The sequence below is a fragment of the Carassius carassius genome, chromosome 2 (assembly GCF_963082965.1).
Source record: "Carassius carassius chromosome 2, fCarCar2.1, whole genome shotgun sequence".
Taxonomy (NCBI): Eukaryota; Metazoa; Chordata; class Actinopteri; order Cypriniformes; family Cyprinidae; genus Carassius; species Carassius carassius.
Genome location: NC_081756.1, coordinates 18,769,226 through 18,788,378, shown reverse-complemented (window position 1 = coordinate 18,788,378; position 19,153 = coordinate 18,769,226). Strand labels below are relative to the sequence as shown.

General features: G+C 36.6%; 1 protein-coding gene across 2 annotated transcripts; it reads right to left on the bottom strand.

Moving 5' to 3' along the window:
- Positions 1–2,001: 2,001 nt before the first annotated feature.
- On the bottom strand, positions 2,002–17,899 carry LOC132105586 (CTD small phosphatase-like protein 2-B). 2 transcript variants are annotated; one of them, XM_059510823.1, is made up of 13 exons: positions 17,642–17,898; positions 12,596–12,780; positions 9,971–10,100; positions 8,801–8,950; positions 7,344–7,568; positions 6,857–6,950; positions 5,974–6,085; positions 5,798–5,884; positions 5,473–5,535; positions 5,237–5,316; positions 4,719–4,845; positions 3,091–3,186; positions 2,002–2,913 (listed from the first exon to the last, which is right to left on the bottom strand). In XM_059510823.1, the coding sequence occupies exons 2-13, from the start codon at positions 12,755–12,757 to the stop codon at positions 2,848–2,850; spliced, it is 1,392 nt and encodes a 463-aa protein (XP_059366806.1). In that variant the 5' UTR covers positions 12,758–12,780; positions 17,642–17,898; the 3' UTR covers positions 2,002–2,847. The 2 variants fall into 2 exon arrangements, 1 of the variants encoding a protein (XP_059366806.1); XR_009423965.1 differs by lacking the exon at positions 2,002–2,913 and having other exon boundaries at positions 5,242–5,316; positions 17,642–17,899.
- Positions 17,900–19,153: the final 1,254 nt, after the last annotated feature.

Sequence of the window (19,153 nt, the reverse complement as noted above, 5' to 3'; positions counted from 1 at the left end):
AACCACTGTAGTTACAATTTATCGTAACTAACATTTACGCATTTGGCAGATGCTTTCATCCAAAGTGACTTGCGTTCAAGCTACACATTTGCATTTTACTGAAGACATTTCCCTGATTGTTACTGGCCTTGAAATCACAATTTTCTAGTTCCATGATTAAACGGATGGAACTACAAAACATAAGTAAAATTTTATCTTAACTCCTTTTATATGAATTAACCTTAACCTGCTCTAACTCAAATAACATCAAGGCTTTGAAGCTCACTTCTAAGGTTATATCATAATGCATAAGATGCCATTTATGTTGACAGAGTGTCACAAAACTGATACAAGTCATAATCATTTTCATAAAGTCTCCTTGATATTACACACCATTTGATGGTAAAATGAAGTTGCAGAAAAGGACAAAATACAACCATCCATTCTCAAGTATATAACATGTTCTGCCATAAGCTAACATTAAAATAAAAGAGCATGCAATTTTCCAAAGACTTATTTCCATCGTATGAACAATCTTAAATAACACGTTTCAGGAAGTTACATTTAGACCTAGAGTTTTTCCCAATGGCGCTCAAGGACAATCGCAAGCCATACGGCTTTCGAAGATGGAGTATAAAAGAAAGCAAACCTGAAACATTCATCTGCAAAAAGTGCCCTCATTAAAATACCAGCTCTCACATAACAGACTGTTTACATGCGGAGAATGTTCATTGATTGTACCAACTACATACACCGATACAGCAAGATGAAAGAAGAAAAAAAAATGACAAGTTAGATATGCATTAATACATTTGAAAATGAATACAATTTGAAAAATAGATATGACATGCCTTTTGGAATACAAATAATCAAAAATACAAAAAGATTTTCATTTAACTTTTTTTTGACGAAGCTGCATGTTTTTAGTACAATATGCTTTGTACAAAAGTAACGCACATAACAATGAACTGCTTGTACATATGAAACAAACCTCTGCATCCTGTTTTACACTTAATACACTAATGCTCTTTGACAATCATACAAAATATTTTTCTTTGTAAGAAAGTGCCAAGGCCTAATGTTGATGCAACCCATCTCCCAACATCTGAGCTATCATTCTGGACAAAGGATGCCATTCAGCTTAGCATCATTTGACTGCTTTGCATCAATGTAGGGAGAAGGAATAATTGGCACTAATAAAATGCTACTTACTATTTAACACTATGTTCAAAATGTATATGTAACCGTTGGTAAATCAGTCTATTCTATGAGAGAAATACTGTGCTTGTGAACTCTGTCAAACAGAGCAGGATCCTTGGGATCACAATCTCCTTTTTGCCCTTCCTATTCTCTTTCAATTGGGAAGTAGCACAGGATATTTAGAAGTACACAGTAAAAAAAAAAAAAAAAATTACTATGACAGGGCCACAATCCAATATAGACAAGTGATGTAAACACAAACAACATAAATGGCACCAGTGACATGAGTAGAGAGTGAACATGTTCATTTCCAAACGAAACCATTTACAAACAGGATAGAGAGCAGAAAGAGAAGGGAATACAACTAGCCTGGCCCTGCTTCACTCATCCTGGATGGCACTTCTGTAGTTTCAACTCTTACTCTGTATAACCTAATTTGAAGTATCGCATAACTGTAAAATTGAAAAGGCAATTTAAGAATGGTGTTTTTTTTTTCTTGCAGTATGATTATACCTTATTCCCAGACTTTCATACACACTCGTGTCACACAATAACTTGTCACGGCTACACTTCCCCACTCCCCTAAAATAAAAGAAAAACCAGAACGTCAGGCAGTCAGGTTTAAACCACAGCAATGAGACTGTTGTTGTGCTGGTGCTATAAACAGGGCTTTACCAGGCTTCAGCCCTCAATCATCTTCTTTGCAGTTCAGTTCGAATAGATTAGCACTGGACAAATGCTACATTAACTACAAAATCTTCCATGTAATTTATACTAAAACAAAGCTGACATCTCTTTAAAGGACACCAGTTTAAAGGGAGAAAAAAAAAATTAAATATGAAACCATAAGGAGCAAAACAGTACTTTAAAAATGTAATAAAAAAAAATAGATGCTACTAATAAACAATATGTTGCTGGCTCTTAAAAGGTGAATAAATATATATGTGAAGAGACAGCAGCTGGATGTTGCAGAGTTCTGATGCGTTGGTACGAAATTCCTTATTTAAACAATTAAAAAAAAAATTGTCACTGCAAATCTTTCACTATAAAACAGACATCACTCTGGTTAAAACCATTCTCAATCACACCATATTAAAATAAAGAGTGAATCCACTGTGCTGTGAACAGCACACAATTCATGAACAGAACAATATTCTTCCCTGAACATGCTCTTTGAGAAATGAACACATTTTGGCAAACAAAATGGGCCAGGAGTTGAGAGAACATTGATTTGAAATAAACACCAAGCAAAGTGTACAGACGGGGAGGAATGCATAATGAAAACATTAATGAAAAATGATAAAACATTCACTCACAAACTTCTGTCAGACAGTATGATTTTCTTACTGGCCATTCCTTATGAAATTGGTCAAAAGCCCAACAGTGTCAACCAATCCCATTCGAGCATCAAAAGACAACATGATCCTTTTCTCCTCTGACCGCTACACATTCACTTTGTACTGAATGAAACCACACATGAAGCTTCAAACCCCTCTGGCTGCACAAAAAAGGGAGTCATTTTTGTTTTGATGTTATCATAGAAATGAAAATTTGGGGGAATAAAAAAACAAACAAAAAAAATTCAAGATTAAATGGCAATGATGTTGTAATACAAAATGCATATCTGCATTTGTTGTCTTTGTTACTGTCCTGTCCCACTATGTGTGCTCAGTCAGGGGGAAGGAGGTCATGAAGCCGAAACTGGTCACGAACATGTGGACGCACATCCTCATTCTGTGGACAGATAACAATGGAAAAGTACAATTTGTATTTAGACTCATTCATAAATTCTTATTTTATATATTTAAAAAAAAAACAAAAAACAAATATGTATTACACTACATATGTGTTCACAGAGGAATCTTGAGAGGAAAATTATGAAAACTAAGAGGACGACACATTATAACATACCAATTCCACCAGTTTCTCCAAGAAAGGTACCAGCTTCAGAAGTTCATTGTCATTCTTGTCCATAAACCAGCTCTCAATTGGGATCCCATTGGAAAGCTGTGAGTGAAACGCATGGGTTGGTGATTTTAGTTTTATAGATTTTCCTTCATCTCTTTCATTATTTGGTAATCTACCTAAAGAGCCCAGAAACACTCTTTACTTATGTATACTTTACAGTATCAATGAAAATTAATACTTCATTACTTTCTTAATTTTACTCAATTACTAATATGTGCTTTGGGGAAAAAAACGAACTTGAATTATTCTGGGTGGGCTGGGGGATTCTGCTGAATATAAAATCTAACAATAAGTGATTTAAAGCCTTGTATAGTTAGAATATTGAAAGAATTGTGATTTAAAGATATTTTCTATTAAAAGTTTGATTGATCTTGTAAATTATTACAATCAAAAAATAAAAATGTCACTTCTAAATTGGGCTGGGTATAGGGTTTAATATCTTTTAGGCACCAAACAAATGGCCTCGATACCACTGAGCATCAAAAAATGTCTTGTCGTTCAGTACCAAATTTATTTTCTAAGGGTTTAATCTCATCAGCGTCAGTTAGACAATAAGCATGCAGCATACTTAAAGTGCCCAAATCAAGTGCTGATGATTGGCTGTGTCACGGCAGCAATGAAATAACACTAGTTTACGCCAGTTATGCCCAGCGACGTGGCTCACACGAGAGCCTGTAGTGTGTAAGCATCAGCCACACCAGCATCAAGTCCCTCTCCAAAACTACTCATGAAGGCAGCAGCGCTATGACTGGGACTCCAACAGGTAAGTTTAATATTTAGCAAACAAACAAACAAACAAACTCGGCTTACTTGTAGTGGTACATGCTTGTGTACTAATTAAGCTAACGTCAGACAATGTTTGGATGTATGGTTATAGACAGCTAGCTAAACTGATGCTAAAAATGCTTTAAGGTTGACAACTCACATTAAACTAGTTATCTTGCACTTATCCATACATTTGGCTGCATTAACAGTTTAGCTTTATTTATTTCCTCTTCACATTAATGTTATAGCCTCTGCCCCTGATGACCCTGGCATGAGGAGAACATCAAGTGTCAATCCGTTAACACTGGCAGAAAAAGGAACAATGGTGAAGGAAAGGCCACAGTCACAAACTTCACGGTGAAATGTTTGCTCCCTTTGCAGCAGTGCACCTCACATGCTGACTTGAAACGGTAAATTTTGAAATGAAAACTACTTGAACTTTATTAAAAGTATTTGCACTAATTTATTGTGTTGGTTACATTTTCTCCTTTATGCTTTTCTGTTCCTTTGTTCAGAGTCATTGAATCTGTAAAAAAAGTCCACAAACTAAAGTAAAAAAAAAAAAAAAAAAAAAAGGCCATTTTATATATATATATATATATATATTTAATTATTTTTTTTTTTTTTTTTTTTTTTAGAAATGTGTAACCTATACTTGTTAAAACCGGTTTTACAAAATTGATAAAAAATAAAAAAATATTGCTCAGATTATCAAGGTATCAATATCGAACATTTTTAACCAGCCCTAGTTTTAAATACTCTTAATCTGTAATTTATTTTAATAAACGGCAACACTGACTGCTCACCTGATAAGCAAAGGCTTGTGGTGAGTTATCAATAATTATAGTCTTGGACAGGTCCCGCCCAAGGATATTCAGATCCTTAATGTAGTTTCCTTGCACACATACACAGTGCTCACGAAATAATCGGTGCCTAGAACATGTTGGAAAGACACACAGGGAGAGAAGAACGAAATAAATCTCCAGGACTAGAATCAATAATACATTCAAAGCAAAGGGTTGACACCTGAGGATGGTGTGGAGTTTACATGTGCCAGAGCCCAAAGCTCCCCATCTACTCCAATCTCTCAAACCCTCATTGTAACCAAACCCTACAAAGAAACTCGGCACAGCAATGACAAAGCTGAGGCAGTGTAACCCAACAACTGACAACCAGCTCAATTTTACATTTGAAAAGAAACCCTTTTTTTTTAATAAAGAAAGAAAATAAGTAATTGCTATTATTATACTTTAAACCGCTATATCATAAGTAAAAGTCTTTAAAAGGATTAAAATAAAGGAAAAATAAAAAGAAGTCCACAGACCGCACCAGCTGTTTCCTCGGATCGAGAATGTTCAGCAACTTGTCTGCATAAACTTTCTTAGAGGCAGTGAAGAGAATGATCTAGAAGGGAAAAAAAGTCAACAGTGGAACAACTTCAGTCCACTATGAAGAACAGATGTTAACTTAAGCCAGGGTAAAACTTTTCCATGTAATATCATTATTTATTTAGAGAAAAGGGATAGGAGGTTATTTGGAGTAAAATGGATGAAGGCTTACCTCATAAATCTGCGACATGCGTTCAAGGAACTCTCTGAAAAATGGCCTCAATCTGACATAAACCTAAGAGAAATTGTTAATTAGACTTTAGCCCCTAAGAACACAGGGTTTTAGCACCCCCCCCCCCCCCCCCCCCCAAAAAAAATATATTATATATATTTAATAAGTAATCTCTCACTTATAAAAGTTTCACAAATTTCAAAATCACTCAACATTTTAGACTTGAAAAAACAGACTCCTGGACACTTCGTTTCTCAAAATGGCTCTATAGCCTCCTCTAGTGTTATGTTACTGACAAAAAATGCATTTACACAAAGATTTGCACCTGGTATATGACATCTTGGAAGAGTACAGGAAAGGTTAGTGCTGCATCATCCAGCTCATTCAAGCTACAATGGACAAGGGTTTCATCCTGTTGAAGGAAAAAAAAGATAATCAGGATATATGCCAAAATGAATCCCATATAGTAGGAGTAAGTTTCCTTTGGTGTTAAAAACTGACCAGGTCAAGCACCAGGGAGAATTCGGGAGTGCTGCGAGTCTTCAGAGGAAGCGCAGGTTTGCGAGTTAGCTGCTCTTCTGTTAGTGGAGGTACATGTTTGATGAAAAAATACCTGCAAAACATATGAATATAAATGCTTGCTTTTAGACAAAAGGCTCAAACAATACAAAACACTACAATTAAAAATAAGACATTACATAGACCCTACACAACTCTTAAAAATTCACCTTAAGTTCGATTTAAAATGCTAATTGTGGAAAGGGTTTAAACTCTTATTAGACTTGGATTCTTTTTTTCTTCACACCAAAGGTAAGGTAGTTTATACCGTCTACCAGAGGCAAGTACCACGAATGAACTACAAAGATGTTGTGAAGGATCTGTCACAATACCTGATGATTTCTTTTTTTTACTGCCACAGTATAGAGGTCAGACAGAATTATGTGTAGCTTACCAATAATTATGCCCACCTGATATAGAATCCTTGAAAGTCTCTTTTTGCATATATCAGAATTACAGTCAATCTATGTACCAAGATATTTAAAAGATGCCACCTGCTCAACTTCCTCTCATTTTAATGACAAAGGTTTAAAAAGTATGTGTGCATTGTCAGCCCCACAGCAGTTTTGTTCTTCCTGAGAGGGTTTACTAATTATGTTTAATTGATCCTGTACTTGCTAAATTTTTGTTGTGTCTTTCTTGTTATAAATTTAATATTGTTGTGGCAATTTGTAATTATTTGCATGTGTCAAAAAAGGTAACTATACAGAATGGGCTAAACAACCAGGCAAGCAATAATCTGAACAACTGGCTTGATCGGACTAGTAGAAAAAAAAAATCACATTGTTAAGCTTTGAGTACAGACATTCACTAAAGGTGAACTCACGGGTCAAACACTTCCCACTCCTCTTCATATGAACCTTCAGCTGGGACAGTGATAGAGGCGTCCACATAACCCCCTGTTGCAGGAGAGCCAGGAGCTGAAATAAAAAAAAAAAACACAAATCATGTCAGTGTATTCTTTATACACCTTACAGTTCAAAATGTTGAGGTCAGTATTATTATGTTTTTGAAATAAGTCTCTCATACTCCAAGGCTGTATTTATTTAATAAAAAAAAAGAAATAATAATAATAATAATAAAAATACTATTTTCAAAGTATTACTCTTTTCTATTTGGATACAATTTAAATGTAATGTATTCCTGTGATTACAATTACTCCAGTCTTCAGTGTCACAAGAAACTTCAGAAATCATTCTAATATACTGACTTGGTGCTCAAGAAACATTTCTTATGAATCAAAACGCTGAAAAAATTTAAAAGGAGCCTGGGCCTAGGTTTGGGCTTAAGTGAAACAATGTCATCTTTCACACCTGTAAGAGGAGGCAGGTCAGAGTGGGGGGTGTTTTCACTCTCCTCTGCAGGTGTGTGAGTGGAGGGTGGAGGTCTGAAGGCCGAGGGCATGGCACTGGTATAGAGAGAGACACTTAGGGGCTCTTTAGATGTGGCAGTACTGCTGGGCATCTCTTCTACTTGCTCCATTTCTAGCTGCTTCACAATCTCTTCTGCCTCCACCACCTGGCCTGGGGAATCCGAGGCTGACACGACAAGACGGGATGATAGTGAAGGAGAAAGAAGGAAAGAAAAAACATGCCAGGTTATTTAAAGTACTAATCTGAATAAAGGTGCAAGTGTTTTTATTTTATCTTTGTATTACGATCATCAAAATAACCATTATCAGGAATCCAGGACAGACTTTGAAATGGCTTATTTTATTATTATTATTTCTAAGTGTAAAACTAGTGTTAAAGGATAGGATGTATAGTTGCCTAGTTACTTTTGGTTAAGTTCACAATATTCAAAATGACAGCCCTGCTATCCCATTTCATCTGAATCCTTCTCATGAGGACAAAATCCGCCTCAGGACCGTAAGTGTACCATGAGTTTTTTTGTTTTTTTCAGCATTGACATTTTATACAAAACTTTCTCTCTTGAGCTACACTTTTTTTTGATGATCTTACGATCACGTGTCATCTTTAGAGGTGGCTTGTGAAATATAAACAGAAATTTGTGAAATGTAAATAGAAATGGGCTTTTCCACAAATCTGGCTACACTACCATTCAAACGTTAGTTTGAATTGAGTTAATAATATTTTTTTTTTTTAAATAATTATAATAATAATTAAATAATTAAAAACAAATGAAATTAATGTTCATTCAGCAAGAACATCTTAAATGTATAGTTCACGCCAAAATGAAAATTACTCCATGAAATCATAAATCATTTAATTTGACCAAAAGGGACAGTAATTTATAATGTTATAAAATAAATATATTTCAAATAAATGCAAATAGATTACATATTTAATTAAGCAGATCAGTTTTCAATATTAATTATAGGAATAAATATTTATTGATCATGAAAGCATATTAGAATGATTTTTAATTGTAATATTCTACAATATTACTGTTTTTACTGTATTTTTGATCAAATAACTGCACCATTGGCGAGCATAAGAGACTACTTTCAAGAATATTACTGATCCCAAACTTTTGAACAGCAGTGTATATGAAACTACATAGAATCTAATGCTGGATGTTTATTAAACAAAGACTACTCTTCTTAAAGTAAAAAGGCCATCATTGCCAAGAATGAAGAATGCTTTATCATTAAAGTTTATTTAAATTACATATTGTACTGAACAACACGGGTACATCAGAACAATAGTCTAAAAGGTTTGTTGTAAGTATTCATGTGTCAACTGATGTAGAAACAATTTAAAATGATCGTTCACGTCTTTAGTGTTTAGTTCAGCTATTTTCATCTCACCATTTTTATTTGCTGGTGAGAAGAAATTGAAGACAGGAGAAAAGATGGTTCCAAGCAGGGTGGTGCGAGGTGGACTGCTCACAACCTCCTCAGAGTCGTCTAATTTCCCATTCGGCTTGACAGGCTTACTCGTGTCATGGTTTGTTGTTTCTATAAGACAAAAGTATGAAAAGAAAAACAAATTGAAAATTATAAATGCAGAAAAGACCATTTAAATCTCCAACTCCATATAGATTTATTACTCTATATTTGTTGCCTTCCTTCAATTGACTGCTTGATACTGAAACCAGAGACTTTATTTGCAATTTTGATCTTTTATTTTTATTTGGATTACTACTGTAGCAATTTCTTTCATGCCACAGAGCGTCTCTTAAACCAGAGACAGTAGACAGACTTGTGTTCGTAGCTAAAAACTTGTTTAAAAAAATAAATTTACATATCCCAGTTTAACAATTTCCCCCAGTTTGTTTATTAATTAAATCCAAATGCAAACATATTGAGATATACATCGAATATCGTAAAAAAAGTGACAATATCGAGATATAATTTTTTTTCATATATCGCCCAGCCCTAGTGTTCACTAGCATATTAGTTTTTGCTGTTGTAATCATAATGCCAAATCATGACATTTCACTGGTATTAATACTAATTTGAGATGCAGAGATGTATTGGCCAATTATTGGTATCAGTCACGTGCAAAATAAACACGAATGAACATCAGAAGGCATGTTGAAATATACAGTATAGCTTACCAAAATGTAATGTCTAAACTCTCAATCAGTGTTTCAACCAAGGAAAGATAAATGTGAATAGTATGTCACTTAACGTGGCATTTACCCCAGCAAAGTTATCTACTGTTCGTTAGCTAGCTATAAAACATCTTATTACACGTTTGAATAAATCTGGCATGAAAACTATGTGCAAATGAGTTGTAAACAGACATTTAAATTTTTATTTGAGTGTAATGATATGTGAAAATAAATAGAAGTTGAATATAATATCTCTTTAGTTCATTTTAACCTGTAATAACGGGTGCACATAAGTGGTATCGGCAGAGAAAATCAGTATTGGTGCACCTCTAATACTAATGACATTTGGGTATAGCGACAGCTTCTGTGCAGACTAGAGTATCAGTTTTCATTGTTTAACCAGGCAACTCAAGGGACTCACCTCCATTGACAAAGCTTTTTCTGCAGGCCCTGTAGATGCTTTTCCTCTGCAGGTCATTTTTCCTCTGCGGGGTGGAGGTGATCAGCTCGCAGCTCAGATGATTCCTCTTTGCTGGGTTGTCCTGCTCCACCTGAAACACCAACAGTCATGCCAGAGTTTTATACACACCATATTTTAACATGTTTAAGGTTAGAGATAGTTGAAAACCTGTTATTAATATTTAACTCCAAATGAAAATGCTTAAAAAAAAAAAAAAAGATGCGACCATTTTGACAGCATATGCTGTGCAACCTCAAAATATATTTGGAACCATTTGTGTGGTTTTCAATTCTCTACAAACATTTGCGAATTACTACACAGTAGGTGCCTGCTGTAAGCTGATATAGTGACTGGCACATAGCTCAAGCCAATGTTACATGACCAATTAAACTTAATCCTTCTTGACATTCTAAACTTTAATGCAAATTTTTAGATTGGTTATAATATTAGGCACTCACTTGTGCTGTTTTTTTTCTTCTCCTCGATCTCTGTTCCGGATTTGCACACTCTGCATTGCAATCATTTTCCAAAATGTTTCAAGTTTAGACTGCATTTTCTGTTAATCTTGCCTCTCTTTAATGCATATTAAAGTAGTGTTTATAAGTGCAGTAGGACGGCATAGGGCTGTCATGTGCATCTCGTCAGTAAAGCCAGTTTTGTGATTAGTAAATCTCCATCAGCTGCATTCAGATGGAGCATCATTTAATACAATATCACTTTCATGAATCGCAGATGAATCGCCTTCGATTATGAACGTGATATTGCTGAAATAACTGAACACTGGAAATGCGCTCAAAATTGAAACAGATTTGAAAACACACCTGCTAACTTTGTAAACAGTTACAGAGGAAAAACTGATATCCTCTGGTATGTAATCATAATCTAAAGCTTAAAAAAAATCATATACTCAGCAATTTCTAGAAAATGTATAGACTGGCTCTGACTTTCTGCAACTAGTGTCTAGTTTGTCAGACTGTCAATTTGGAGCAAAAATCTGAGCAAAAGTTTTGTAGTGTATTTTAGCCTTTAGAGTTAAAAAGGGTGAGAATCACTGCCCCAAGTCAAATTGAGGCAATCTAGAAATCAAACAAGAGAATCTAATACCTTTACTGAACACAATGTGAATCCCTGATGCATGCCTGTTAAAGCCAACCCTACCTACTATCATTATCTGAGTGCTGTGGAACCACAGCTAAAATTAGAACAGGACTGAGCTCCTAAGACAAGCAGCGGCATTCTACCATGCATTTGTGGGGGAATATGATACCAGGCAGTAGCAGATTTAGGTATGGGCAACTGCCCAGTGTGGCATCGGGCACCCACACAAAAAACAAAACTGAATGCACAATTGGTGTTTTTACCACTCATTTACACTGCAATATCCTTCAATATGTCATCGCTCTGTGGGGCAGTTAACCTGGGGTGTGTTTCCCAAAAGCATGGTTAACTAACTATGGTAGTTTGTTTTATTGAACTCCATTGGTAATGATTGAACTTATGACCAAAGTTGCTTTTGGGAAAGGCACCCCTGGTTTGGACTCGAAGTGTGTGCCTGGAGAAGTACTCTCGCACTCAGACACAGGTGAAGGTTAAACCTACTCCACAAGTCTAATGTTCAAACTTGTATCTACACACATCAAAAACTCAACTTTTTAGGCATGTACCAGATATGGGTGTCAAATTGTTTTTTATTACTAATGAATTTGTATTTAACGTGATCACAATTTAATAAAACATTGTAAATGACGTTTTAATTTCCACTTGTCCTATTATAATCATTGAAATGGTCTACATTTTTAAATGAATCTCTTAATTACATTGTAAATATATACTTTGTTGTTTATGATGAGAGAATTTGCGAGAGTGTAGAATAGAGTAAATCTCCAGCGTTTCAGCGATGTCTCATCTGAACACCTCTGATTGGTTATTGAATTCATAAAGGGAATTATGTGATTGTTTATAATGTGCAATACTGTAAAAAATGTAATTAATAAAAATATGCAAAAACATGAGATGCTGCATGGGCAGACAAACGACACTTTTCAGTAAGCACGTTGCTTAAGTCACTCTCACGAAGGTGATTCAAGTAGGAAGAGTGGAAGGTAAGCCAGGAGCCCATTTAGGAAAGAAGAAAAGGGGAAGTGTACAAAAGATCTATGGTATCTTTGCAGCTATCACGCTAAACTAAGCTAATATATCACTTAAGTTATGATGCATTTTTATTATACATAGGTCAACAACAATTTTTTTTGTCCAACTAGCTTACATAAACACACAACAAAATGTGATTTTGTAATGTCTTTTTTTTATAAACATCACATTCACTTTATTGATGTTTTTACTGTACAGTTGTGCAATACATTTGTTCATTTAATATATACATTAATAATAAAAGCAAAATTTGTGTTCAATTAATTTTATTTAGGGGTGGCAGAAGGGCACCATACAAGCTAGAACTGTCACTGATACCAGGTCTTGCTGGCATTCTATTCAAGAACATTCTGGGCAACAATAATCAAATCCAAGAAAAGAGCTGTAATGGCCTTACGATTATGAACTTACAATAAAATAAAGAGAGAGGCTCACCTTTATGGAACTTCCATGGATGAACTTCTGGATGCTGGACAGAAGGCCCTTACTATCACCTGAGCACTCCTCCATCTCAGAGTGCTTCCGCTTGTTCCGGGCCGTGCAGGGCCTGGGGGCGAGGTTCGGCTGCTGAGAAGACTTGCGCATTCTCAGCCTCATTTTGTTAAGAGTCACATGTAAGACTGGGGAGAGAAAGAAGATAAAACAGAAGCATATACACAAGGTATAGAAAGACAACAAAACTGCACGGAGAGAGTAAAACAGGAGGAAATCACTACTATGACCACTGGTTCTCACACACAGGTAAATGAATCACACTTTTATGGTTTTGAATTAATTATGGTGCTTAGCTCACTTCAGCCAAGTGCTCTAGCCACAGACATCTGGATGTATTCAAGACAAGTAGACAACATATCCTTCAACATAGTTCATCATTTAGTTGAAGCACCTCCACAGCAAAACAGTCTCAACTATAAAAGCATTATTATTTCCAACATAGAGAAGAATTCTACATGGACATGCTTTCTTCTGCTGAACGCAATAAAACATTTTTAAGTGCATTTTGTATTTTTAACTGAATTTTTGTCCATTCCATGAAAGTCACTGGGATCAAAAACAACACAAGACCCTGTTGACTTTCATTGCATGGGCATTAAAAGAAACCGGTTTAAAAAAAAAAAAAAAAAAAAACCTTTACAGGGACAGGTGTGGACTAACAAGGGTGAGTAAATGACAATTTTGGGCTTTTTGAGTATTACTTTTTTATTGCTTAATGCACTAGCAAAGAGAAAGAAAGGTGAGGAAATTACAGATCAACAGCAAGCAGCAGTGTCTTGCAAGACACAAAAAAAAGAAGAGGGGAAAAAAAAAGAGAGAAATGAAAAAAGGACAGGGAAGAACAGCTAGCCTAATGTTTTCCTGATGTGGAGGAAGTGTCCCTCTCTTCTTTTAAGGCAGCCCTGTACATCAAGGGGGGAAAATAATACTGAAATTAACTACAGAGCTTGGTTGTGTGTGTCCCCTCCTCAAAGTGTGCTTACGCAACAACTGACCATCAATATGCTCCACCATTTATGACCCTTTAGGAGTTACGCCAGGTATAGAATCTAACTACAATAACTTAGAGAAGATGCACAAGAAAATTAAGAAACACTTTTTCCAGGATATCAATGGATTTCCAAGGAAAAAACTTTGTAGATCTAACAAAACAGTAGATTTTCTACGTCCTCCCAGATGCCTTTGTAATCACATGCAGAATACTCTGATGCACAAATACACAGAGAACCCAAATTGCACTGAACATGAGAACTAACAGTCTACAGAAAATGAGTTTTATATTTTAGGAGAGGAAAACAAAGCTCCTCCTGCCACGGCTGCAGTGTGCAGGAGTTAAACAAAGAGAAGCAGCGAGGACAACGAACTATGAGACATACTGCAAGCATAGAAGCATGTAAGAGACAGGAGGAGGAGAGGAATGGCAAAAAGTAAAGAGAGAAAGGCTACAGATGGTAATACATCTCAGTTTTTTCCTTAACCACCACAAATGGTGACTCATCCACTGCCTCGAACAGACATCAATGCAAGACAGCAACCTCACAACACTGAGGAGCTAAAGCCTTTCTTCTAGAAGAACAGAGGCACAGTGATATTCAACAGTCTTCAACAGCATTTAGATTCAATAAAAGCTTGTTTAAATCCAATTTTCTGTCAACAGACATTAAACGCGTTTAATACATCAACATAAAAATGATGATTGCAAAATCATTCTCTGACCTCTTCCACCACAGCAGTTTTCTGAAAGTCAACATGTTCTGACAGCAAAAAATTTAATGAATTAATAATTAAATAATAAACACAAAGTTGGTTTGAAACAAAAACATGCCCTGACAGACCAGCAGCAATTCAAAGCTACTGACACATTTCCATGAACTGATCCCTGAGGCTTTTTTTTTTTTTTTTTTGACTCTTACCGCTTTTTCACCAGGGCTGGTGCCAGAGCACAACCAGGGTGCCCCTTTTGCCACTCAAAAACGTCCTGGGCCTGTGCCCAGATCCTGGTTTCGAACCGGCCCGAAACCTTACTGGTCTTGGACAAGTGTCATCAGTAGGCAGAGTTTCCTTCTGAACGAGTGCAACTATTGGCTGAGCACCGGCTCCAGCTCCGGCACTAGTCCCAGTGGACAAGTACATTATAAACCGGAAAGTGTAACTGCTGAACATGGACATGTTACTTAATGAATTAGCATGACACGTCAAGGCTTCACAGAAAATAACATTACACTTTGTTGGTAACCTGTCCTATAATAGCCATACAACTAGGACAGGTTCTCTTCTTTACTGGGAAACCCCAGTAAAATTGCAATGCAACAAAATGTCTTAAAATTCCTTTTTTATATTTAAGTAAGCATTATTTACAAACTATTATAGTACTTTATTTGTTTTAAAATATCCCTGAAATATGTATTTATTATATTCAGTTTTAGTACTTAAAGGGTTAGTTCACCCACAAATGAAAATTAGGCCATAAATTACTCTCCCTGAAGTCGTCCTAGGTAGAGTTATTTAAAAAATTGTCTTTGATCTTTCAAGCTGTTTTATCCCACTGCACTGCATCGGTCAAAGAGAAGTTTAATAAAAAGTGCATCCATTAAAAACAAGGGTCTCTGAACGAAGGCCTTCTGTAGCGAATTGATGCATTTTTGTAAGAAAAATATCCATATTCAAAATATAATCATCAATTTCATCTAGCTTGCACTCACTGTTGAGACCGGTGAGTCTTGTGAAAACCAACGTTTGTTACCAGGAGTAAAGGAAGCAAAGGAACTCCTAACGTTAGTATAGGAAAACCAGTCTCCTCTTGGCTTATATCGAAATCTTCCAACATTCTTCTTTACAAATCCTGGTTTTGTACTTCTAATTAGGGACTATTTTTGTTTTGATCTCTCCGCTGCATTTCGACGTGCGTCACTTCTGAGTGGAGAATGCGCAAAGTTGAACTCATACAGCATTCCCCTGGAACTGCTTCATTTACAACTGTGAATGCAAGCTAGATTAAAGTGATCATTAAGTTTTGAATATGGATATTTTTCTTATAAAAATGCATCAATTCGCTACAGAAGGCCTTTGTTCACTCCCTCTGAGCTGTGAGAGACACTTGTTTTTAATGGATGCACTTTTTATTAAACTTCTCTCGGACTGATGCAGTGCAAAACCCGGTGAGTAGCAACAAAGATTGAAAGCTTGAAAGATCAAAGACAATTTTTTAATTAACTCAGACTGGATTCATCTGAAAAAAGAAAGTAATATACACCAAGAATGACTTCAGGGCGAGTAATTTATTGTTTAATTCTCATTTTTGGGTGAACTAACCCTTTAAAGGTGCTGTATGTAGGTTGAACTAGGTATCGCAGTGCAAATTCAAAATATCTGAAAGGATTTTTTTCACCTAGACCATCCTCCTCAGACTTGACGCACACGCAGGTTGCCAGATTGACGACACCAACAGGAATGAGTGCACTTGACGATGAATAAAAAGAAATACACTGTAGTAAATTGGCAGTGGGCAGGTTTCACAAACCAAAACAGAGAACGACATTCCATTCCAGTATTGGTTTTTATTGTTATGGATTAATGTAATTTTGTTTTTTTTACTTGTCGGACCCCAGAAAGAACAGCCACTCCCTTGGTAATGGGAGCTGTTTAGGCTAATGGGGAACTAAATAAACAACTAAACAATTATGTTAACTTAGCATGTTTCTTAAATATCTGCAAACATTTTATGGTATTTTACATTCAAAAATGTACATACAGCACCTTTAAACTTACTTTTACAGTTAATGGCTACGACAACATTTCTAATGTTCAGTTTTGTTTTTCCATCTAAAATTCCTATTTTGTCAGCATTATTTTAATTAAAATAATTTCAGTAGTCTTAGTTTACAGTAACTCTGCGCTGTGTACCTTAAACATTGTGAACTCTGACCTGTGAATTTGAATAACAAACGTTTGACAGGACAGAGTATCTAACTTCTTGGATGAATATCAAAAATACAAACTTAAAAGCTGTATAGTTTGCAATTAATTTTGCATTTGTAACACCTGCTTTTTATGAAGAACAATAAGAAATGCAACACACGCCAAGCGCTCACAATTGTTTCATGACAGGGTGCAACCTTGGCAAATTGCATTTGGCATTAATTCTAAAAAACTATAAGCAAACCCTAAATTGTTGTTTTTTTGTTATTTTTTTGAAGGTTATAGGCTAATGTTAGTCGAGTCACGAAAAATAATAGCAGTTACAAAATATACATATGATTTCTGCAGAATATAAAACGTGCATTGTGTTTTTACCTAAAAAAAAAAAAAAAAAAAAAAAAAAAAAAGAACATTCAAATTTCTTAAAATATTGACTTGACAATGGAATGGCACTGGTTGAGGAGCACTGCCCTGCAGTCAACTAACTACAGTAAGTCAGTCTTTAGAAAATGAAGAAAAAAACATTAAGTGTTAGCTGATAAACCTCATCAGACACTTCAGATAAAGATGAAGTTCAGCCGCTGAAACAAGAACAGTGTCGTAGTGGGCGGGAAACACACGCTAAATACATTCCGTACACAAGACGAGCAACTTTCTCGCGATTTCCCTTGTTTAGCCAGACATTAAGAATAACTGTTCTTACAATGATTACACGACTCCAGAGCCTAAAATGTGAGATGTATTTTTAAATGCAGCAAACGCTCTTGACACATCTGTGCATGTCTATCTTCAGTGTAGGACACATGCAAGCATTATCTGCGTAGGAAACCAGTCTCTCGTGACCCGCCGTTACTAGAAGAAGCCTCACGTGCCATTCAACACAGCCGGCAATATTCTAATGAAAGAGAAAGCGCGGGAACGACTCGCGAAAACGGCAGCTGCCCGGCCGCGCATATAGGTGCTACGGGAGCGAGCCGAAACACAGCGAAACATTTCCGACCGGAGCGAAAGGACGGGTGTTTTGGGGGAACCTATATCACAAGCAATACAGACTGGGTAATAACTTACTGGGCGAATCTCCGGGGATCAAGGCACAGGATAACGGTCGTTATCAGGGCTGCCGACACTCGCTGTTGTTCGCGTGCCTCTTCAGACGAGATTCACCTCTGTCCTCCCCGCACCTCTGGACGCCATTTCCCGCCTCCGTACCCACACAGTCAACGGCAGGTACCCGGATGAAGAAAGGAGCGAGCATGCGTCCTGCGGCGCGCGTCCCACACCCCCTTTCTGTTGCTCCGAGAATCAAAACAATATTGAGGCTTTGCAGTGCGACAGGTTTAGCGTACAGTATCTATTAAAATACACATAAAAGTAGCGGGAATCATAAATAAAACGTGTGCTTTAACAAAAACGCAGAGCGGAGAGTAATTCATTTTCAAAACGGAGTCAGTCTCGGCTTTTAACGTTACCAGGTAACGTTAGCTTGTCAGGTAAACTAGCAAATATGTATTATTTGATTACAAATTTTTATAAAAAAAAAATTTCTGACAGGAATGTGGCTCCGACAAGTTAGCCTATAATAATATAACAGAAGTTGCAGACTTGATTAACTAAATAAAATCCTTGTCTCTCAGATTGTAGAAGTTTTACAATCCTAAGGTTTGAGAAAGTTTTAAAGTTTAAGATAGAAATGTTTAGATTATAGATAAGAATCTAAGAGTTTAAAGTTCTTAAAAACAAAGAATGGCAGCTTAATTGAGTCTAACCGGCTCGAGTGTGTTTAAACTTTTTATCAGTTGGAGTTTGAATAGTCTTGGCTCATTTGAACAATAAAAGTCTATGGGAATTTCCCCAGTTTTAATCGTAACTTTTAGGAAAACCGTAAGATCGATCAGTTAGAAAAGACAGGGCACAAAAGCCAGAACAGCCTGAGGGGTCTGGGCCGAATTTGTTGGTTGGAGCTTGAAAGCTCTAGAACGGGGTCTCCAAACTTGTTCCCGGAGGGCAGGTGTCCTGCAGAGTTTAGCTCCAACCTGCCTCGACACACCTGCCTGCAAGTTTCTAGTGTGTCTAAGCACAGTGGACTCCAACCCTGCTCCTGGAGAGCTACCATCCTACAGATTTTAGCTCCAAACTCAATCCAAACACCCCTGAACCAGCTAATCAAGGTGTTGAGGGCTACTTGATAATTAGACTGGTGTGCTGGAGCAGGTGCAGGACAGTAGCTCTCGAGGAGCAGGGTTGGAGATCACTGGCCTAGCAAGACCTTAATTAGCTGGTTCAGGTTTAATTAGGGATGGAGCAAAACTCTACAGCAGTGGTTCTCAAACCTGTCCTGGAGTATCCCCAGCCTTTCACATTTTGTGTGTCTCCCTCATCTATCACCCGATTCAGATCATCATCTCATTAATGGAAACTGCAAGACCTGAAGTGGGTGTCTCAGATATAGGGAGACATACAAAATGTGCTGCGCTGGAGGTACTTCATGGAGAGGTTTGAAAACCACAGATCTACAGGAATCTGGCCCTCCAGGACTGAGATTGGAGACCCCTGCTCTAGGCGATGCATTTAGAAATGTAG